At 40.1% G+C, this 24,425-nt stretch overlaps 1 protein-coding gene across 2 annotated transcripts in view; it reads left to right on the forward strand.

The window, feature by feature from the left end:
- Positions 1–24,425, forward strand: part of GMDS (GDP-mannose 4,6-dehydratase) — a 389,475-nt gene that overhangs the window by 289,227 nt on the left and 75,823 nt on the right. For both annotated transcript variants that reach the window (XM_048939102.1, XM_048939103.1), the window contains exon 8: positions 18,247–18,365. In XM_048939102.1, coding sequence (XP_048795059.1) covers positions 18,247–18,365 — 119 coding nt within the window. The remainder of the gene's footprint in view (positions 1–18,246; positions 18,366–24,425) is intronic.

A 24,425-nucleotide genomic window follows, 5' to 3' on the forward strand; every position in this document is an offset into this window, starting at 1 on the left:
GAGTTGCAAACTGAATGCACGCAGGCAGCATCTAAAGAAAAATGCTCATGTTCCTAGTTGTGAAATCGCTGTGAAAGGACGATGGCAGGATGCTTTTCAATGGACCAGCAGAACCTACTGTTCCAAACAACTATAAATACTTTATGTTCACTGTGTAAATGTATGGTTAAGTATTATTAGCATCTACTTGCAGAAATTTTCAAAGGGATTTTGGTAAATGCCACAGAGTGATATAAAATAAAAGCTGTACCAGCTTTATGTCCCCATGAGAACTGGTTATAACATCGGATGTTCCTTTGTGTCTAACTGCCTGCCTGATAGCCCACAGAAATCTGTCTGGATATGCACGTGTTTATGCTGCACTGCATCTTTCCTCTTCCTCAGTACCATTCTCAAATCAGAGTTGTTACTGAAGGTGTATTACAAAATTACCCCTGTATGTTGGGATTGAAACAGGAAAGTGCATTCCTTTAGCAACCTGCAAATGTGGACATTTTTTACTTCCATGACGAGATGAAATGCCCTGGCATACATACAAAGAATTTATGTTCCACTTGAGTAGCAGTGCCTGCTGGTGAGATCAGGGCTGATCCAAGACAAGTGCCTTGATGACAGCTTATTTGGGTCTTTGGCAGATAATTTTTCTCCCCTTGTGGTTGAAGAATATTGTAGGCTCTCACTGTCCAGCCGAGCAGCCCCAGAGCCACAAGTGCAAGCCCACCTTTTCTCATGTCCTTGATCAAACTAACTTCTATACGGCAGTCTGCTTAGAGAAGCAACAAACTGAGTGCCCACCTTGTGTTCTGTTTGGGGCTACACCATTGATACGCAGTCCCGCTTTGAATTAGGGTGAGCAAACAAATTGTGTGAGCTGCAGTGCTACAGCAGCAGCGGGTTTCCTGGTTTAACCCTTGCTCCTGGCAGGAAGCAATTTGCTCTCGCTCTGGCCCTCCTGTGCTAGCTATGTCCTGCCCCCAGCCCCTGCCAGTCTGGTCTCTCTGGGGCTTGGAGCTGCATTATCCAACGGACTGTCAGGGACAAAGTGTTTCCCCACAAGCATCCCTTGCGTTAGTCTTGGTAGGACAGAGCAGCTGGTGGGCTGCACTTATCCCTTTGCCAGATTTTGATTGAAATGATCAGGAGTACAGCATACAAGCATGTGGAGGTGGATTGCATGAGCCTCCTCTTAGCAGTAAACAAGACTGAAAATTGAGTTATATCTGTTTTATACCAAATATATAACAGGAGGTGAAATGTATTCTAGGGGGAAGTGCACAGTTTGATGTTATTTATCCACTTGCTTTCGAAACCAGAATACTTAAAGCTGATGGCATGGAAAGTCTTAAATCTGATGATGATAATGAACTAGCAGGTTACTTCTACCAGGTAGTAAAGAAGTTATTCATTACAGTGTACAGTCTTAAGTGTGACCTGAGAATGGGTTGGTTTTTAGTGACTACTGTTTCGGTTTCCATATTAGTGCTCTTGGGATGCTGCTAAACAGGACACGTTAACCTTTGTAAATTTACCAATTAACAACAGGAGTTTTCCATAACACGTTTTCAGCTGTGGAGCCCTATGTTTTCTGTATATATCATTTAACAGGATAGCTATAAAATTCCTGAATCATGTAACAGACACAGGCTTCCTTTTGAAGATGAGCAAGGCGTGCCTGTATTTTATGGCCACATTACTACTATTATTGTTACTGCTACTACTACTGCTCTCCCTTCTACTATTAGGAATGTTGTGGTTAGCCTAGATTTTAATTTACTGAATAAATCCTTCATTCTGTGATCAAGACTTTTTGCATAGTTAGAATATCAGGGTTTTTTTGTTTGTTCTTTTTTTTTTTGTCACCGATGCAGATAATGGGCTTAACTCTGCTTTCTGTAACAGTAATGCAAATCTGGAGTAATTGAATTGCCATTGTAACAGTGCCAGTGAAAGAGCAAACTTAGGCCTACTGCATGTTTGCCATTATCTTTAAGAATTAGTTTATTTGCTTCTAAGTGCTTCCATTCATAAATGATGTGTCATTTTAGCAACCATAACTGCATTCTGAAACAGTGTTTTTTCTGTTGCTCTTCTAGGGATTTTCCAAAGTGGGGAGGAGTGTTTTTTGTTTTTTTTAAGAAAATGAAACGCAGTTTTAAAGCTGGGTCAAATGCTGAAAACGTTCTCCTACTCTCCTCCCCATTCCTTTTCTTTTGCCTTTTGCTTTGTGCTCTGTATCAGCTCTCTCTTTTAACTGCAGAGCCTGAGCTTCCTCGTTAGGGATCTGAGTTTGCTGAAGTCCTGCTTCTGGCCAGAGCATTTCAGTTTTCCAGTAATCCCATTTGGTCTACACCGTGTTTTCCAAAGTATTTGCAAAACCAGGGCCCGTGTTTGACTCACCTCGATGTTTTGGCTGGGGAAAAAGAACAGCAAAAGAGCAGGCATGCTTAGTGGTGGAGTTAGTTACACATGCAAGTTATCAAGGCTTAGAGAACTGCTGTGCTCAGCTGAACCAGGATATCTGACTTTGCATGCTCTTAACCCATCAAAAATACAAGGTGAAATGCTTTCACTAAAGCTCCCTAGCATGGTCTAACATGATACTTTTTACACCGGCTTTACGACACGCAAGCCAGAAAATCCAAACTGACCAGCTGCTGTGATTCAGAGCCACATGGCATCTCCATGTGGTGTTGGTAAAATCACCACATCAGCCTGTATTTCCCTCACAGATTTCTGCCTGAGACCCCTAAGCTTAAATGCGTATAAATAAGGTGTTCAGGATAAGAATGTCAGCTGCGCTCTGGTTTCCCTGATGTTCTCACACCTTTAAGCTTAAAAAATGAAAATCTTTCTTAATCTGTCTGGTTGATTTACTTCCTGTTCTTTTAATTGACCTCATTTTCTCAAAGGAAGAAGGAATAAGTTGTTGCTGAACTCCATTGCGGTAACTGGCTGGGAGACTTTCAGAGATACCTTTACCATTAGCACTGGAAAAGTCAGCAATTTCCATTTGTGTGGTATTTTTCTTTACGTATGAGAGATACGTTTGTTTCACATCTGCCAAGTTGAATCTTTTTTTCAGAAGATAAAATATTTTTTTTAATAAGTTGAAATTCAAAGAGCAAGAATGTTAACGTGCCAAATGACAAAGTGCTTCAAAAGGCTGAAGCAATGCATGAATCATATACAAGTTATTTCTTACTTGCTTGATACAGCAGTTATATTGTTTTAATTTTGTATGGACAACTGGGAAGTAAGTCGGTGACTTTTTTATCCGTTCTAACAGCAAACGGACTCCTGAAGTTTCTGAAACTCTTCTTTTCCTCCTCCATTCTTATAGTTTGGGGGTAAAGGGTGTGAAAAAAGACAGAGTGAACTGGCTTAAGGGCTTCTTCCAGAAGTAGGTACTACACTCCATCAGCAGTTCCCCTGCTGAGCTGGCAGCTGCTTCCACAAGTTCAGAGGGGTCACCATGCTTTCTTTCCTGTTGCTCCTCCAGGCATTGAATTGTGGGGGAGCTGGAAAAGAAGCATCTTCCTTTCTTGTCCTCTGACAAAATCCTTTCTCACGTGTAGGTCTGTCCTGATCAGGCATATAAAAGCTTGGATATTATGAAAATAATTAAAGGTTTATGTTGCAGCTTTACCCAGAAATATCTGAAAGCATATTACAGACTGACAGACATATGAAGATAGATGTATGATAAATGAGGGTGGATGAGCAGTGTGTGCGTGTCCTTCCATGCATGCTGCATTTGAAAATTCAAGGAATTTCTTTACCACTGACTTGCTGCTTTCTCAAGAGACAAAGCACATTGTTTTGTAAATACTTCTAAGTACTATTGTTCATAATTTAGGACAGTAAGCATCAGTGCATCCAGTTCAAACCTAGGGAGGAGAAGGCAGGTTTTTAAGGAAAATGTAGGTCTCCTCCTTATGGTTCTCATTCAAATATTTGAAGTTTGCATGATTATTTTTTGGACGCAAATACGAATTGTTATCTCTTGTTTTGTTACTAATGGAAGGCAAGAATCTTGTTTAGCAATCATCCCCTGCCAGCTTATCATGCAGTTCTCATGCATATTTTTTTCCTAATTATTCACCTACCAGACTGTAGCAGCTCTGAAATGTTTATATGTAAAGTCTGGTGCTTGAAAGACAGTAACTTATATTTTAAATTTCCTTCTGTGTTTTTCTTTTTCTTTTTTTTTTTTTCTGAGTACATAATCTTTTTGAAGTACGTAAACTCAAATGTGCCCTTCCAAAATATAATAATAGGGATCTAATTGCACCAGTTTCCCGAGGGGCATAAAAGTAGAAAAGCAGAGCCTGTATGGAAAACACCCTCTTTTTTGCCTTTGGCCGTGACAGGCTCCTGCAATAGAAATGAAATTCCATTCTCATACAAGTCTATGGCAAAGATTTGAGTGGCTCAAGGAGGGGCAGGATTTGGGCCCACATGCCTGATTTCAGGGTATGATTTTGGTGACAAAATAGTTTTTAGGGGAGGGGTAGGGAGTATTCACTGTGGAAGGAAGAGCTGATTTTCATGCATTTTCTCTGGTCTCGCTCCCATGCAGTCATAACTCCTTCCTTTGGTCTATCTATTCTTCTTTCTAAGGAAGATTGCAAAGGCACCTGCTGAACAGACACTTCTCAAAAAGCTCAGTGGAAAGATTGTGTTAATTTTGGACGTGTACAAATTCTGTGGCAGCCATGTAAGTTGTTTTGTGAAAAGGAGACAATTAGGACAGGAGCAAGAAATCTAGGAGATCCTGTTGATGTGCCACGATCTGTTAACTTGAAATCATGGTTCCCAATGAGTTGTTGCCCTTGGAGCGTCGCTAAGAGGCTGTGCTAATATTTCCTTCCTGAAGAGAGAGCTCACTGGCTTGTCCTTGCCATGAACTGTACAAACTTTTGTGCCTTTTCCTTTTCTTCTTGCCTTCTCAGAGGGAGAAGAATTTGTTCCAAAATATCCAAAACATGCTATTATGCTGGATTGACTTATCAACAGCATTCAATAAATCAAGATTTTGCGTCTTCAGGTTTATAGGGATGTTTTTCATTCACAGTGCATTGTTAGGTGATTGCCACTTATGACTACCAGTACATTTAATGCTTTGAAGCATGAATTTCTCTTTTGGAAAAGCCTTGTATTTCCAAAAGATCTGGCTCAGGCAACAAGTTTTCTCCATACATTTTTATTTCATCTTCTGTTTCCTTAGAGTCAGCTACTATAACCTCAGCCTGAGCAAAATGTTTCTTGTTCTCTCCACATCCTGTTTGCATACAGAGCATCAGATCCTCATTTCAGAGGTGTCTGGTGTGGCATGAGCTGCAAGTCTATCTCTGGTGAAGGTGAGATGGGATATTGAAGGGTGTGCTGAGCTACCTTTGTGTTTCACCCTGCCCTCGGGTCACACTGGAGATGCGCTGTGTCAGAAGTGTATGCGGATCTCAGCATTCCTTCTCTCTCTAAATCTTCTTTTTTCTTTGCATGCCCTGAGATAGTTTTTGTCCTCTCTTCACTGAGGGATCCTGAACAAAGCTTTATGTACAGAAGTTTTTAAAAAAATACGTGTTTGGAATTCAGTAGTATTTGCTCTGCTAAAGAATTGCATATTAGAGTTCATATTTCCTGATTAAAAAGTGGGCATAAAGGCTGAAGGTACATCAGAGTTTACCGTTCACTTAGTGCCCTACATAGTTACACATCCACAGGCAAAACAGCTACTAATCAGACCTTTTAGAGCCGCCAAACCCACTTTTTGTCTTTATTATGAAACTAAGATTTGGTCAACTGAGGTCAAGTTGTGCACTTAACACAGCTTCCATTATAGTCAGTGAACTCTGTAACAGAGAGTAAAGTCAAAATATAAACAGAGAACGTTTCTGCAGCAGCTCTGGGCTGGGATTAACTTGGATCACCTAGTCTTCTGCTTTTAATGAAATTCTCTCTCTTGTATTTTCTTGTTTGGAAGAGAGTCCAAAGTTATCTCATGCTAATTTAGTTAGGCAGTGCCCTCCAGGGATGTCACAGGCCTCTGTGACCTCTCCAGAGAGACTCAGTAAAGGGATGAGGAGAATTAAACATTCCTGAGAAATTGCAAAGCAGCAGCCCCCAGAGATTTTGCATTGAAACTAGCTCCAGACTAGCTGCCAGAGACCCAAGTCACCTTTTCAGCACTTCCTTGACATGTCTCCACTAGTCCCATCTGGCTTGATTCAGGGGGTCAGCATGGGGACTGAGGAGAGGTGGCAGCTAGAAAGAGCAGGGTTTGAGGGAGGTCCGACTGCGGCGGTCCTGAGCTTGAGATGTGCCTGTGGGACATGCAGCTAGCTGGTTTTATTTCCTTCTTTCCCGGTCCTTTCGAGTTCTTTGGTCTTTTTCTTTGTGCTGGAAAGGGGAAGCATGCTAAGTGATGAAGTTTAATAAGAAGTTTAGTAATTATTTCACCATTTGATGCAATGGTTTGTTTCTTGCCTGGGTTTATGACCACCTCTTGGGCCTGATCCAGAAAACACTGTGATCACAGAGAGCTGCTTATATTACTGTAGTGTGGCCCTGATTTTCCTTTCTTGTGCATCTACTGCCAGGCTGTAGGAGTCCATGAAATGACTCTCCTGTGAAGTCAGGATCAGGCAGAGTTGGCAGGATGAAGCTCCTTTCTGTGGGGAAAGAGCCAAAGAGCTTATTTTCAGGTTTCCCTCAATTATTGTGCAATGGGGGAAAAAAAGGTAAATTTGCTGAAGGTTAGGCAAGACAGAAAAAGACAGAATGTAACCACTGTGACTCGCTTGCTAGTATTTGGATTTCCTGAGCAGTTATCTCACTTCTTTTAGTCCACAAGTGAAATGTGCAGTATCTGAAGAAATGGCTATTTAATTGAGTTGTGGAATGTGTAATCCAACAGTCATTTCTGCATGTTCTCATCCATAGGTTTCTTTACCCCTTTATTTTACTCCTTAATTAGTCTATAGCTAATCAGCATTAAGGAATAATGTTTTGATTCCCGCTTCTAGAGGGAAAAATAGTTTTATTTTTCATAAACGCATGGATAAAGGCATCTAATTAATTAAGAAATAACGCATTTCATTGTAAAATGCCTGTGTTGCCCTTAACTTTCTTACAGCGCTCTGATCACATAAATATCACCACCCCAGCTTCACAGACAGCAAAATTTAGGACATAAGGTTAAATGCTTTAATCAGAGCTATGGAGACGATCATTGTCCCTGCTGAGATTAGGGTTAGAGATAGATAGTCTTGCTCGTCATTCACTTTTACCAAACCCAAACTAAGAAACAGGCAGGACCTAAAGCTGGACCTGTGAAGTACAGCTATTAAAATATAAATATGTTCAGAGCAGAAAATGGTGTTCATTTTCTGCCTCAGCCTGAAATACCTTTCAGCAGTGGAGTTATAAATCTTTGAAACGAGGAGAAAAAATGAGAGTGCAGACTTGCACATGGAAACAGGCACATAACAGATGATAATGTCGTTGTGGCGATAAATCTGTTTTGTTCTGTAATGACTCATGCCTGTGCCACTGTTATTTGCCCAAGAACAGACTTCTGGCCTCGCCAAGTCACTTGTGGGAATGTTGTTTCTGGTGTCTGGCCCACGGAGGCTATTGCAGCCCTAGCAGCAGCCTACCTAGCAAGGAGCCTCCTTCATACCCACTGAGGAGGGAGGGTCCTTGCTCTGTCTGGATGTGATAGGAGTGATGACTTCTGACGTGCCTCTGGAGCAGATTTATTGCAAGCGAAAGCTGAAGTGTGATAATGCTACTGGGGTATTCTGTAATAATATGGTAAAACACTTGTCAGCACTTCATCTCAGGCAGTGAAAGTCAATTGTATATGCTACACAGAGACAGATAAAAAACATAAGTATGCTTAAAACTTCATATGGTTTGCATTTTTAGTAACAGCTCTCCTGACTCTCGTATAAGACAGGTTTTAATTTTGTTTTGGGTAAGTGGATGTGCTTACAGTCTCACACCCACAATTCCATGGCTTTAAATAGAATCGCTCCCAGGGTGCATGAAAGAACACATGCTGTTATGTGAAGGATTTATCCAGGATGCCAGAACTGTATTTATTGCTGGGAACAAACTGAATAAAATTTTCTGTTCCATTTTGACACTAGCCCACGGAGAGCAGCCGTATCTCCAGTTTTAATGCAGACCCTTCCCATTCCCTGACTTAGGATTCAGTGTGATTAACAGCCATTGCAGAAGCAGCCATTACTAATAGTGGTGGAATTAGAATGACCAGAGCAAGCTGAGGGAAGGTCAATGTGAAGTGACCATCAAATGTATTTTGAGCATGCTTGAACAAAAACTTCCCGTTGTCTTTTGACATCTGCGCTGCACAGCCAGACATCTAAAATACATTCCTTACTTTCTGGGATCATTTTACCATTGACTTTCTAGCAGAAGTTCCCATGCCCCAGTCTGAGATGGCACAGGCTGCCAGCTGGGGTCCAACCCACAGTCCTGGACAGTACCACTGCCACCATGGCCACAGATCTGAGAGATGCATGCGTTCCTGTGTCTGAGGGCTTGGGTAAAAGCCACCAGGCTCATTGCATAAGCTGCAAGATCACATGGTGGCGGGTTTGGGTACTCTTGGCCTAAAATTGAACTTGTGACATGGGGTAAAAATGAAAAGAAATCCCACTGTATTGCATTATTATATCCCTGAGGCATCAAGGTTGTGCCCTTGTCTCTGTGCTCAACCTGGAAAATACAGCATCAAATTCCAAAGGGCTGTCACCTGTTCTGGTAAAGGAGATGGAAACTTCCACAGAATCAGAAGTGAGACTACTTCAGCATCTTGATGTTTTTTGAGGTTTATTTTCTGCTTTTCATAGTTAATAATACACTGCTGGATTTGTATTTTTACCATTGCCATATATGTAACCATGACTTAAATGTGAAAAACTTCTGCTTCCAACTCCAGTGGACTGAGAACTGGACTGAAATTAGAAAGTAAAAAGCATCAGTGATATGCTAAAGGTAGCACACTCTTTATTTACATAGATTATTCTGACAATGGCAACTCTGATTTTATAAGAATTCAATGAATAGGAAACATTTTCCTCAGCATGAGCAAATTAACGTTTCAAGCTAACTGTTTTAGAATGTTGTTCGGAGGTGCATCATCATTAGGGTACTGGTAGCAGTCTGAGAAGAAAACATCTTACTATTCAAAAGCATGACATTAGAGTTCTGGAAATTTGGAGGAGATGCAGATTATGAGAGGATTTGGATTTGCCTATCTCCCTGTATCTCTTTAACAAAACAAACAGGCAACAAACCTGCATACATTTTATCGCAGCGCTCTTGTTTTGTTACCTATACTACCTACTATAAAGGCTTGCTCTTCTTCCTTCCCAATTGTACCCTCAAATATGTATAAACATTATGAAGTGCTGATTTATTATCTCTAATCCTATCTGCCTGTGCTCTGGCAGCTCCCTGAGGCTCTCAGTGCTTTCCTACAGCAATACGAGCGGTTTAACCCTGCCAGGGCCCACTCCTGATAGGCACCGGGCAGATCCCTGCAGGCCCCCGCATCTCGAGATGCCAGCAAGCTGAAGGAGTGCTTGTCGCCAATGAGAGGAAGGGAAATGGAGGTTGGGAGAGAGAAACTCGTCGCCAGGATCACACTACAGATCAGCAGTGTCTCTGAGCGCGCTGGGATCTGCAGCACTTTGAACTGTACGTTGTGCAGCTCCTCTGACCTTCTTTCAATGAAAGCGCCTCAGCTTGCACTTAGCTGTAGGTGTCTGTGCACTCCAGGAAGGCAACAGAAGGCAAACAGGTGTCAGAAGCATGACCTGAGATCTTTTTATAGTCAAATATTGCACTGTAAACATATTGTGATCGATATCTACCCTGCGATCACTATTTTGGGGCTGATCATTTGGCTACAGTAAACACGCTGGTGCTTGACTTGAAAGCCTCGTCTGTTTTCTTGTGGTTAGATCATGGCCCCAGCCGGGATCCTGGCATGGATCCCTAAGGCTGCTCTACCCTCACCGCAACCCGGGTACAACCCTTTACTTTAGCGGTGAGTAATCCTGTCAGATGGGAGTGCTGCTTTGTGAAGAGGCATTTTGTCTTTCATTCATATAAAAATAGCAGGGAAAATTAATTCTGGAAGGAAAAAAGGGAGGGGGAAGTGGGTCAAATATCTTTCAGAATTGTCTGCTAGGTGGAGCCTGGGAAACGTGTACTTGTTCTGTCGTTTTGTCTAGGTAATGCGAGTTTGAGTGCTTCTAACTCACACGTACTTTCAAATTTATCTCATTTTTCTCTGCTTAACTTTGAGTTCCTTTCCTTTTTTGATTCGACAGAATTTAAAGCAGCCCTTCGTTAGCAATTGTGACGATATCCTCCAAAATTAAAATGAAAGAAACAGAGCATATATGCATCCTTTCTGTATCTTTTCATTTAAATTACTTTGTGTCACGCGTGTCACTTTCAATTTAACCATTTGAAGAATAAACAAACCATTGTGGACCTAAAAAAATCTGTTCAAAATTTTTTGGCAGGAAGAAAAAGCAGTATTAATTTTCGTTGTTGGTGAGGTTTCCCAACAAACAGCTTTGCTGTTTCTTTTTGCCTTCAGCTAGCAACTAAAGATTGGCTGTAAAACTGTATACAAATATTTCCATGTACTTAAAGGACAATATTTTGACACTGAGTGACACAAGCAAAAAAAAAAAAGAGAGGAAAAAAAAAAAAAAAAGGACAGCATAGTTTTGGTAACACAATGAGATCTTTGTATTCAGCTGTTCACCTGAGGTGCATATGGGAAACATCGTGCTGTCCTAGCAGAGCAGGCTGACCTTTGAAGTTTATCTGAATTATAATTCTTGTGGTTTTTATTAATAAAACCGCCTGCAAAAGTTTCATAAGGCCTCACTGATTTCTGTAAAACAATTGGGCTATCTGCTTACAAGAGAAAAGTTAGACAGTATTTCCTAGTATTTCCTACAGATGTGAGGGCTTTTGTTTCAGAAGACATTGATATTGTTTTCATTCAAGATGCTCCACAAAGATTATCAGGTGTTTTATTATCTTAGTAACTTTATAATTGTTGGATTATTATCTTTAGATATATCAGCCATACCCTTTTAACTTGAAAGAAAGAAACTGTGGAACAGAACACAGTTCAACTCAGAACAGGTTCACATCGACAGCCAAACTGTGCAATTTGGCTCAATCAGCAAGCAGGCTTCAGACCATTTCTGGGCCAATTTATCACCTGCGACTTCTAACATCTATGGGAATGTTTATAAAATGAGTTGTGATATATTATCTCTGTAACTGTAGCCCAGGAGTCTTCCAGTGTATATATCAGTAAAAGCATTTAGGTTGGGTTTGTTTATTTGTTTGTTTATTCTCTTGAGATTTCTAATATAAATTTCTCATATTTTTTTTTTTTAATCAAATGAGGCATTTTTGTTCTCATAGGAAAATGTTTTCATCTTGAATCTGTTCTCATTTTGTATCTTTGAGTCGTTGATGTAGCCGTCTGTCTCTTCTCTGAATGGAAGCAGCTGCTGTGTCGTGAGCACTCAGTGTCTCCTCTTCCTGAGTAGAAAGGACAGTGCTGAGGGAAAGCTTTGTAGCAGTTGAAGTCCTTGTGTTTAGCATTACACTCTTGAAGAAGCAGCATATCAAAATGTATTTAAACTAATGAGACCTGATAGATACTTCAGTGGTGTTCAGAGGAGATTTTTCATGAATGGAGGCTGTCTGAACAAGACATCTTGCACTGATGCTTTGATTATTGGTGATCTAAGAGTGCAGGATGGTTGCTCATCAGGGTGAGGAAGAGTTGTGCATCCTGCGTCCCTAAACATCACTCTTGTTGCTATGATGGGCATCGATCTCAGTTGTGAACTTCACTTTATCTCTCAAGTGCAAACTATTAATCTTGCAGTAGGGTTCTTGTTTGTTAGGTGTGCAACATTATTTTTCTAACTAAACACAAAGAGTTGTATTTCAGGAAAAAGAGCATAGGAATACACTGATTGTGCATACTCCCATATCCCTGCTGCCACTGGCTTCTTGGGAGTATCAGCATGCCTGGAAGCACATCCTTGTGGTTTTCTTTGGCAGGAGTCTCCATGCCTCGTTTGCCTTATAATACTGTCAGAAACAAGTACTAAAGCAACAGTCATTACTTAGACTGAACTCCCATTGTGGTAGGGAGCAGGGAATCATGCCCGATGGTTTTGTGTTGGCTTTCAGGCAGAAGCTTTTCACTTTGCTCCCACCAGAAGAGCTTTTTTTGCTGCACTCAAGCTTCTTTACTGCTTTTCAGCCATGTGTGCTATGCCCCTATTGTGTGCCAAATATGTGTATGGATACTCTTTTCAGCATGTTGAGTATTATTGTGCACATATCACCATCTCTTTGTATAATCTCCTTATATAACATGCTCTCATGCCTACCAGGTACACCCAGTACACACCTAGCCTTTTAACAGTTGCAGAATTCAATCAGTTGTGGGTGAGTCATCCAGCATAGCACTTCTTCCTTCCCCACCCTTCCAAAAGTAAATAAATAGATAAACTGGAAGTCAGTGAGGGTTCAGAGCTCTGAGTTTGTGTCCCCAGTCTCACTTTTCCAAGGCACAGACATCAATTGTGGTCATTTCTGTAGCAGCTTGAGAAACCACAGTCAGTCAGCCTGGCTGTGTCAGGAGGAGCTGGGCGATGCCATTTGGGACTACTTCACATCCAGGCAGGCAGGAAGTGTGTGGGTATGACATCTCCCCATGTCACACTGCACAGAACACGCTGAGCAGCTTCTTTCCGTGCCAGAGCAATTGAGTTAGGACAATGCAGAGAGAGAGGTGATAAAATAGCCTTGTCCCTTGTGGCATAGAGGGAGTAGTCGCTCATGATGCATGCAGGAACAGCAGTTGTGCCAGGCCTTTGTGCTCACCATATGGGGAGAAGGTTCTCCTTGCTGTCACATCCATCATGCTTTGGCCCAGACCGTTCAATTCTCCTTCTCAGTGGTGACCTCAGCAGGATAGCTAGGTTTGGGATCACTGGAGAGTACCATATCCAACCCACCAAATTCCTCTGCCCACTTCTAGACAATAGAGTATGGAATACTATAAAGGCAGAATTTCTATAAATGGTGATAATATACTCTTGGGTCTCCCTGGGTGGTAATGTTTTCTGACTTAGTCAGAAATTGCTCCTTAATTGTTGACAGCCTTGAGGTAACCCATGCCCTATGCAAGTGATAAGTAAGTAGAGCTAGACATTCACCAGTCACTGCTGTTTTGTCTCTGCTACACACGGACAATGCACCCTGCATCAGGCTGCAACTATCTATCCCATCTCCTAAAGTAAACGTTACTGATTTGGTTTGAGTTTTTGTATGTGTGTGAGAAATACAGGGAAGTCAGAAGTTTTCTGCATAATACTTAGAAGTATGTGTGAAGTATTTTTTTTACATTATAGGACTTGGAAAAAATGCTGGGTAGCAGCACAAGGCAATAGTAATTGTACCAACAGGAATATTTTCCACTGATCACATTGTGTGTCTCTGAATGTGTATCACATTCAGTCATATCTGCTTTGGGTCTTCTCAGCTTCACTCCTTCTCTTGAAAAATCAATTTTTATTTTGAGAGCAGAAATCATCAGTTATACTTTAAAGCCTCAGTGTTGGATTTGTATTTCTTTTTTCTCTTAAATAGACAGATATCTGATTACTGATCCCTGATCCCTTTTTAACAATACGCAGTACTACAGCAGACAGGAAAAAAAAGTTATCAAATAAATAGAGTTAAACACAACCTCAACTAACAAGTCTTTGTTATCCATGGATGACGGCCCAGTTAATAAATGTTTTCTCACTGCAATGCAGGACTGGAAGTTAATGTTGAAACACAGCTTCAACATACTCCAGATGCTCAAGACAAGCAGACCCATCTCAACCATAATGGCAGTGGCATGCACAGCATGTATCTATAGGAGGGTTGCTTAGTCCGGACTGGGTTTCTCCCTTTGCTAGCCCAAGTGCAAATGCTGTGTGAACTAAGAAATTTGGGCAGGAAAAAGACTGGTTTATATTTTGAATATGTTACTTGAAAACGGTGCTTAGCGCTGGCAAGGGCTTATATACAGAAAAGGAAAGAAGAAAAGATGAAAGAGGAAAGGTTTTGGCAGAAGTTGTAGTTCAGGCATGCAGAATAGATACGCTAGTCCGCATAATCATAAAAGTGTGTCCGCGTGCAAGACTTGCTACGTATCTCTGCAGTTGGCTTTCTGTCTTTAAATGTAAATGACATAGCATTGCCTTTAGACTTTGTGAGTCACTAGACCAGAGCCAAGAAGAGTTCAAATATGAAAAATATGTTTTGCTACATTTGCCATTAAAGGAACAGTATCATTTTAAGAGATCCAAAGCCTGAATTGCTTCCATCGTAATTTTCTCCTTTTTTCAGCCTTTGCCCGCATTTTGTTAACTGAGTGAAGCTGACAATTAAGGCCAGAGTGGCAACACTTCTTGACTTGCCATCAGCCCATCCAGAAAAGCCTTCACAGAGAAATACAGGAAAATCCATGATTTTCCATTTCTGCATCAAAAATTCCTAAAATATCCTACCTTGTGGTGGTTAAAAGATAGCCAAGAGCCAAAGCTGGGCAGTGTTTTTATCCCAGTTCAGCCATGTCATGGGTCATGTGGTTCAGCATGTGAACAGGAAGGTGAGAATGGGTGAACTTTTGCCTCAGCCGTGCAGTCCATCAGAGAATAAATGGACCAAATCACTCCGCAGCTGTATAAGGAGGTGAACGGCTGAATACCTCTCACACAGAGTCCTTTGTGTTCTGGACATGATCTAGCATTATGATGGGACGCGCTAGGCTGAGGTTTTGTAGCAATTACTAACCCATTATCACGCTAGAACATGAGATCATTTATCTTCTAATTCAGAGTGTCACCTGTTCTTCATTTACCAGTCAATAACCATTAATTACTTTCAGTGGAAATTTAAACAAAGCTTTTCCCCTCTGTTAAAACCAGTAAGCCATTCAGTAATGACAAATAAACCTGGAGCTGTATCTCCCCCTTTCCTCTCATTCTCAGCCTGGAGTCTGGTACAATATGAACTCCTGGAGGAAATGCCTAGGAATTGATAGGTCAAGGGCCTTTATTAGTCTGATGGGGGGGAAGCACATTCCTGGCACTTACTGTAGGGAAAATGTACAGCTACTGCTTGCACACAAGTTTCTCATTGGTTACACAGGCTCTACCTGTGGAAAATAAGATTTGAATGCAGAGTTTGATCAAAAATATTTCGATCCTTTAACTTGTCTTTGCGTTTTTTACAAAGTGTTCATGCAGGCCCATTCAAAGCAACAGCATTTGGTTGCCTTCCTCAAAGCAAACAGAACTATCGCTTGCTTTGTGATTTTAAGCACATTCATTTCTTTCATACCTGATTTTGACTGAGGTAATTCTAAGTGCCAACAGTTATGAGTGCCAGAAAAAATAAAAAGAACCAGCAGCGATAGATTCTCAATTAATCATTAATCTAAGCATTCTTTCCTGGTAGGAAAAGAAGCAAAAATTGCTTTTAGCAACTGTATCTGTATTTGATCGTTGCTAAGCTGGCCCTGCAGTGCAAGTTTTTTTTCTAGGACAGTGATTGCTTGCTATTTGAATTGGAGACGAGAGTTGATACATCTGAATGCATGAAACCTGGCAGGACCCATTGTCAGAGGCTGTTTTTCGGTTTCTGTTTTGTAGCTGTCTCCTTCAATGCATTGCGTGTGTTTGAGTAAAAAGGGGCAAGGTTCCAATGCTATTTAGTATTGTTAGACAAAATTAACATCAAATATTTGAAGTACTCACTGGATTGTAGAATGTCTCAGCAGAAGCACCTGTACTAAAACTGCGTCCAATGAATTACAGTATTAAGGTGTTTAAAAGCAGAAGTATAGACAAATGTTATCAAAAGTCCCATCCTTTTCCTTACACATACTGTTTTATGGAAGTGCATTCTAAATAAGATGTCTTTGTGCCAGTTTGGTATATTAGGTCCTACGTGGTATTTCAGGTGGGGGGAATTTTTCTTATCGATAAGTGAGGTTTGGTTGTTACAGTTGTGCTGTGTACAATCTCAGCAAAAATAAAGGAGCAGATCTTGAATTCATTATGCACAGCAAACATCCCCTAAAGTCAGGAGGAGAACCACTATAAATGTTGACTCTGACTGTTTGTCCTGGAAATCCTTATTCACCCAAACAGTGCCTTTGCATACAAGGAAGCTTCGTTGTTTTCCGGGCTGCTTAATATAAACCGGTCTGTGAAATCAGGGACTAGGGTAGCAGAACCAGAACTGCCAATTACGTATTTAAAATATTCCTTTTGCCTTCCTATAATGTTGTTACCACTGCGAATCTCACAAGTTCGTCCAGTCATGAAGAAACAGGCGTTGGCGATTTAGCACGACCTCTCAGATCAGCAGGGAAACCCCAATGTTCCAAGAAAGCTAATAGGAGAGATACGAGTTAAGACATCTCCTCCCCACCAGAGGAGTTTCATCAGCCAGTCGGGTATTTCTGCGTCATTGGCTAGGATGTTCAGCCCTGGAAAGGAAAAATAAAGTTGCTGCCATTGTCCTGCCCAGCAGGTCATATCCCTGAAGCACAATTAATGTCAAGGACTTACACAGCAGTTGCTCAAAACCCGTCCTGCCCTGCACATTCAAAAAGCAGAAAGGTTCAAAAGGAACATGTTAATAAAATCTTGTCAAAACTTTGGGAGATGCATAAAATAATAACTGGGAAGAAAAATGACTTGCAAATAGAACCATTGAAGTGGAATGCGTTGCCTTGCTATACTTGATTTATTGAGGGGTGGGGGGCAGAATTGAGTATTTCAGGTGGTATTTACAAAGAGAAACTGAGCTGTCCCAAAGCTTTTATTAATCTGATTTGCAGAGTATCCACTACCGTCAAGGGACCTACTAAAGTTGTTTTCTTTAAAGCTGATGTGAAAAGGTCAGTGCAAATAGCGTTGTGGATTACACTGTGAGAAGATGACAGTCCTTTTTACCATATGGCAAGAAAGTTGAATTATTTTGTTTTCCTCTTCTGGTTATTTATTAAATGAGGATCATGCCGTACAGGTATTCCCTTTTCCTTTCTAAAGGAAATGAAATGTTTAGATCATTTTGATTGATCTAAAGTAATAATTATTCTGTCCGCCTACAGGTCCTAGGCAGTCATCTAATGGTTAGAGCAGTGTCAGAAAACCGAAATGTACCTGTTGTGACACCTCAGACATGCCACATGTGTCCTTGTGTGCCACTTTTTCCATCTGCTTGCCTGCTTTCATGTTGATTTAGCTGGCCATCTAAACAGTGGTGCTCATCTGTGTGTCTGTGGGAGAGAGACAGTCATGGGAAGTAAAGATCCCCCTGAAAAATCCTGTGTTGGTGAACACGTGAAGTTGTGCTTCAAAAGCCATTGTGATCTTTGTCACTCTCCAAAAGGTTCTCTGAAAGAGAAGAGTTAACCGTTGTCTCATTGTTCTATCTGTATTGTTCGTATTCTTCTGTCAGAAGAAAAATTTTCTGTTGCAGTCCCATAATATGTTATATTCAACACATATTCAGCAGGCAAAACAGACTAATGTGTTAAAATACGGTGTTGACTATTCTTAGATACTTTTCTAATTACTTATTTGTAATTAAAATCCCTATTTAGCCAAAACAAACAAGGCAGAACAAAAAAGAAGCGGAAGGACTCCTGTCGTGATTCAGTGTTTGGCATCATTCTATGACAAACAGACAACAGCGCTTTGGATGGAAACATTATAAAACTTTGTTCTCGTCCGCCATATCTGTCTCAATGCCTGCAGTGTTTTAAGTAAATGAATCCATGCTCTTAAGCGCTGAAGCAAGCCTCAGAGTTCAAAAGTAAACATATTAAAGTCTCCCCTGAAAAAATCCCTGCTGTGAAACAAATTGAAAATCAAATATAGCATTGTTTTCCGTAATAAGAAATAATTGAACTCTTTTCAAAGTTGCACTGAACTGGTTAATAGCCGCCAAATTAGGAAAGTGCTAATTTCCCAATCTGGGAGCGTGCGTGTGTGTGTTATCTTCAAATCAAAAATGCAGCAATATAATATCATGTACCAAAGAGGCCACTTACATTTGCACTGCATCTGTCTGTTTGTTTTCCCGCAGGCCATGTGGCTGATGCTGCAAACGGATGAGCCAGAGGACTTTGTCATTGCCACTGGGGAGGTCCATAGCGTCCGTGAATTTGTGGAGAAGTCATTTAAGCACATTGGAAAAACCATTGTGTAAGTATGAACATGAGATAGTAGCCACAGGCTGAACTTTTGGAGCTTTTTTGCATCGCGTGAGTTACAGAGCATTGTTTCTGTACACTTCTTTTTTTCCTCTCACATTCTACTTCTGTAACATGAGAGTTTCCAAGACATAAACGGCTGCCACAGTGGGTATATCCAGTACTGATAATGAGAAAAAACTGTAGGAGGGTATATCTTCCATTTTATTTCTGAATCTTCATGGTTCTGTTCATACATTTCCCTTCTTGTTTCTGCCCAGTTCTTCATTTTGTGTCCCCACACCCCAGATATCTCCACAGTTCTGCTCTTACTCTCTGCAGGTGTCACCTGCTGATGCCAGTCCTTCCACGCCGCAGCCATACAACAAGGGTTATGTAGCAGCTCACTCTGCATTCCTATTAGCTCTGCCCCTACCAAGCCATAAAAATGTTGAGCAGTGGGTACAGAATGTTTACAATGCATATTCCACATAGTTTGATTGAAAAGACAAAATTCCTTCTCAAGGCCATATAATAAAATCAGGATGGCTTGGTGAGCGCTTTCCGTAATTTATATTTTTATTGTTTATTATTTTTTCAATTTCCCTCCTTCTGTATCTTCTCTGGGCCCCATGCATCAACATACCAATCTCAGCTGGAAAAGGGAGAGGAAAGCCACAGGCTCTTCCATGACGCTAGCGCTAGGGCTGTTCCTCAGGCCATCAAAGTCACTTGTGCAGCTGGTGAACTTTTGACAGGGCCAATAAGTTTTACTTGGGAACAAAAACTTGACAAATTCAATAAATATGCAGAAGTGCACAGATAGATACAGTATTATTTGAACAGCCAGTGTGTGGCTGGGGAGGTAATAACATTTTCTCCTCAATGACTTTTTAGTCTGTTTTCAATTTTTGGCATCAACTTCCAGGGAAAAAAAAAAAACAAAAAACCTTTGATAGAGGGAAAGACTGTATGAATAGAATTTCTAGCCCAAAAGCTCAATTTTGGGAAAAAGTTTATCTTGATATTTTTAACAACCCTTTACTGTGAGATGTCCCTTTATGATCACACGTTGTCCCGTATTCCTCAACAGTAGTAGTGAGGTTTAACAGGACAAAAGGGTAGCAGAATTCTAGTATGCTTTCCCTTTCTTCTTTTTCCCCTTCTTCTGTATTTTTGCCTCTTGCATTTGTAAGCTAATTCTCCCTAACAAGCATTGAAATTAATATAATATATATGCACTTACTCTATTTAAATAAGAATTCTTGTGATTATCCTAGCTGGATATCTTTTTTGCAGATATTTTCATCACCACAGTTTCTTTTTATGCCAATACATTTAACTATTAGTTTAAAATTAAGTTCCCTGCTCTGTATTTGGCCAGAGAAATCCCAGCATGTACCAAGGATGACAAATCAGCATATGCCTTTCAGGAAGGAAACCCATGAGAAAACAAAATAAAAAATTAAAAAAAACCCAAAAAACTAACTAATCAAATACAAGTGAAAGTATTTATGAACAGCTTCTATTATAGAGGATCCTAAAGGCTTATTTTAGATTTAGCTGGTCCTAACACACTCTTTACTGATTTTTTACTCACATACAGTTTCATGCGGTGGGCTGCATATCATTCATAGTGGTGATTAGTAGATTCAGTGTTTGGACTGAATTAATCAGTCCTAAGTTTCACTCTTGGGGAAACTGTGCAGTATTACTGCAGCTGATGAGGCAGGGCAGGTATTCTGTGTATACAAGGGCTTATTCACATACATATTTTTTTTTAATTAATAAAAGTAATTTTCCAAGTTGCATGAGAATCCACATGCCATCTAGTGACGTCAATTTTTTGGAGCCTAAGTGTCTAATCACTTTAAAAATGGAACTTTGACTGCTAATCACTGCAGTTCTTTTGAAGTATTTCTTACTGTAATATATTATCAACTTCTTAAGTCATTCATGGGTGTTGTGTAAATAGCTGTACACATGGGGACTGAGGGGACATTTTAGGTGCCAGTAATAATTTTGTTGCTGATTATTTTGAGACCAATGTAAATCTGGTCATTTTAGCCTAGCCAAATAAGCCAGCTGTTCATTCTCTGTGCTCCTGGGGTGGGATAGTGTCACAGCTGACCTGCTACTCATCCTGTAGCCATCATTCATCTTTCAAATTGCACCAAATGTTAAAGCATTTTTGAGCACTTGGGAAGTTTTATTAAAAACCCCACATCCTTTGTGTAGGTATCAGTGCAGTCCGTGCTTTTACAGAAGGCATGCATGCACTCCTTACCTTCGCTGTCCTCTTGGCTGGACGGCTGGTAACCTCTCACATTCCTTGAAACCCCCAGGGGCTTTCTACTCCCACCTCCTCCAGTTTGAATATATCTTCTTATATCTTCTTCAGGAAATAGCTGGCAGCAAAGTCCTTCATTTAGTGTCGTGGGTCCCCATTGGTGAGTCCCACTGATTTGTTTCCTTGCAATTTATGATGAGGCATCTAAGAACAGTGCACCAGAGTTCTAATTGAACATACAGGCATGGCTCCGTTCCTCTTATCGCCCTTCCTGAAAATTTGGTTGTGCTGTTTCAGGGTGGTGTGTTGTTTTTGTGTGCGTTTTTTGTTTGTTTGGTTGGTTTCAATCCCCAAAACTTACCTAGGCTGTTTCCATCAGCCTTTTTCACTGTTGTAAGTGATGGCACAGCTTCACAATATTCCTATATCTTTAACATCAAAATGCACTTTTCAGAATCAACAGAATGATGGAGCAAATAACCAAAATCAATGAAAGGGTAAGCAGCAATTGGCAGAGCCCATAACCTGAAAACACTAGGCATGTGTGAAGGGGCTCTTAACCTTCCCTACTTTGTTCTTTAGCAGAAAGTGTTGCATCTTAGCTGTCAAATCTTAATACTGCTATAAAGAACAGGAAGAAAACCATTCCTACTTGCCACATCAACTAACTAAAAATATATATTTTTAATGTTTTTTTGTCTTCCAAACAATTCCCATTAGCTTCTACAACTGAACATCCAGGGCAGCCTGAAAAGTGTTTCCAAAAAGATAGCATAATACTGTGTCATAATCAATCGTTAGCTTATGTCAGGACCGTATCTTTTCACCAAAATGAGAGATGAGAAACTTTACCGTATTTTTTGAGTAATGAAATGTACAGCTGCAGTAAGACTGACTGATTGCCCTCTGAAATTGACTCTAAAGTATACACTGAGGTTTATCTTACACTGTATTTTTTCTTTTTCTAACATCATTTTTCAAGGGAGAAATTTAAAATTATATTTATATAATCCTCAGTATCATTCAAATCCAGTCCTTTGTACTAACAGGAAAGCCTCAGAGCTACAAATATTTCCCCCCTGTAAGGGTTACACTTTTTTTCTTTTACTTTCCCTGCTACTTATTACTAATTAAGTAGTACTTGGGGGAAACACTTCCCGCCTATAATTTGAACTACAGCAGGGTAAATGAAACAGGCAAATGCTTGTCTTGACTAATTTTCTGTCATTAATCTTATTAAATTAGAACAGGATTGCAAAGATAGCCCGAAACCACTAGAGCACTCGTAGTTCTTTGCAGAATGCTACAAAGGCTGCTGTCTGCAATGTGGGGGGAAAAAAAAGTTTGAGCACTGGAAAGATTTATTGTGTTTTTTATGAATATAAAAATACGTGCACATTTGTTACAGAAGTATTCGTTGCTTCCAGGATCAAAATTAATTCATGAAAAATGAATATTTTATGCCAGTCACTTGGCTCTAAACACGAATTTTATCTTGGCTAACCAGTTGGTCTTCTTTAAAAAAGATCACCCCAAAAAGGAGAAGTTTGCAGATTAGCTGTAAGGTCTAATGAGGTGAACTACTAGCAGCAGCAGCAAAAGATGAACTGAGGGAGAAGGGGATTTTCTTTCTTTTTTTTTCCAACCTTAAAATGGAACATATGGTGGCAGAAATATATGAGGTTTGAAATAGTGCAGAAAGAATGGAAAGCTGACAGTGTGCTGGTCATGGTGGAAGACGAGCCATCAAAAGCCTTCATCAAAGCAACTGCTGTCCTCCAGTCTGCCTTTTGCCCACCAAACACTGCTGTCTGACCGGTGATGTGCATTGTATTTTACAGTGCTCAGATGGGGAAGAAGGGAGCAGAATCTCAAAAGTAAATTAGAGACATTTCGAGCAGCGACAGGGGAAAGGAGCCCAGCCAGGCCAGTGAAGAATGCTGGCCTGAGTGGACCCACAAACAAGGTCCTCACATGACAGAACCACTTTTCTTGCTGTCCTCACAGTAGAAAATATGGCATTGTGTAGCATTTAACCCAATGCAGCCAGAGGATTAACTCTTCCAGCTGAGCTGACTAATTTACTTTCCTATTGATACAAGCTTTTATCTGTTGGCACATCTACTAACTGTTCCAGTGCTCAGATTTGAAGATGGTAACAATTTAATTATCTGATTTCCTACATCCTGAGGTGTGAGAGTTTCTCTTGTGGGGAGACAGGGTGAGAATTAAGTGTGGTATTCTGTAAGAAATTCCATATCTTTTCTCCAAATGGGATGAAAATAATTCTCACAAATGTAGTTTAGAAAAATGCCTGATTTCAAATCAGCAGGAATGTTTTGTTCCTTTTGTACTTTTCTATTAAAGAAAGACTAATGTAAAAAGAATTTTAAAAGCCGTTCTGAAAGAAAATACAAAATCTTTTCCTTCTGAAGGTGTCAAAGCTTCATCCTTCAATTTTATTAATACATTTTTCTTGCAAGTTGTCAATAGCATACTTATTTGAAACTTCAGCTTTTCTTCCCAGCATGTTTTGATTTACACAGAAGCATTAGTATTCTTTTAGAAAACATTTTCCTGTGAACAAAAACCTTCTTGAAAGGAAACATTATCACCAACTTTCACATTTTTCAGCTTGAAAAGATTTCCAGCAGACTGAAAAAAAAAAATGAAATCAGAAAAAAAAAAAGAAAAAAAAGAAAAAAAAAAGGCCACGTAACATATATTCTCTATTAAAGTGGCAGAATGTGGGGAGTCATGATTTAGGTTTTTGCAACTTGAGCTTGGCAACGCTGGAAGTTTAATACTAACAATTGTATTGTTTTAGTTGTGCTCCTTTAGTGAAGAATTTGAAGGCCTGATTCATCACAGCTCTTGAGCAAATGTGTGAGTGCTTCCCTGTGTGGTACCATACTTATTCTTTTGATCCAAGCACAAGGGAGTGGCTAAGCAATAGCTGAATCCTTAAATGTTTTGTTGTATCTAAGTTTGAGGTGGTAGCAAAGGAGCATACTATGAGTCATGCTTAAAATCTCCCTACAAGAAATTACTTGCAAGATAAGACATCCATGCTCTGTTGTATGATGCCAGTTTTGCTGTTTATAAAGCATCAAGACAGATGAACTGCTCTGGCTAATCATGTGTATTGGCACTCAGGTCACAAATCTCTGAAGTCTACACAAGTGATACCTACATTAGCTTTGGAGAGTAAGCAAAATCTTCCTAACAATTTTAAGCAATATTTCAAATATGAAAATGTTTTCTAGTAATACACTTTCTGATTTTTAAGGAGTATATGATAGGACTTTTTTCCCGTAAACAGTTTGGGATAATGATTTGCAATATTTCCTGAAGTTCTCTTAGTTCTTTACCTCTCCATAAAGGTTAAGCGAGGGGATGAAAAAAAAAATGCATATGTGAGTTGAGTGTCTATGCTTCTGTGGAAAGTTTCACTTATAGTTGATTTCTTGCCCACCTCAAAAATATCCACACTTTGCCTTGTTTGCTATTCAGTTACAGCCATTTGGACCACTTGGTCCTTTGTGGTGCTATTCTTTCACCCCCTGATTATCAGGACTCCCCTGGTGACTCCTTTCTCTCCTCACACCCCATTCAAGTATCTCAACTCCTCACCCTCAGGAGATCCTCTGTACCCATGGATGTTTTTATAGCTTGAAGCTTGATGTCTTACAAAATAGTAATAAGAAATGGAAAATAATTGACATCTTCACAGTCAAAGAGGGAAGGGAACATTCATTACAGCTGATGAAAAGTATTATAGCA

This window comes from Lagopus muta, chromosome 3 (assembly GCF_023343835.1).
Source record: "Lagopus muta isolate bLagMut1 chromosome 3, bLagMut1 primary, whole genome shotgun sequence".
In the NCBI taxonomy this organism is placed as follows: domain Eukaryota; kingdom Metazoa; phylum Chordata; class Aves; order Galliformes; family Phasianidae; genus Lagopus; species Lagopus muta.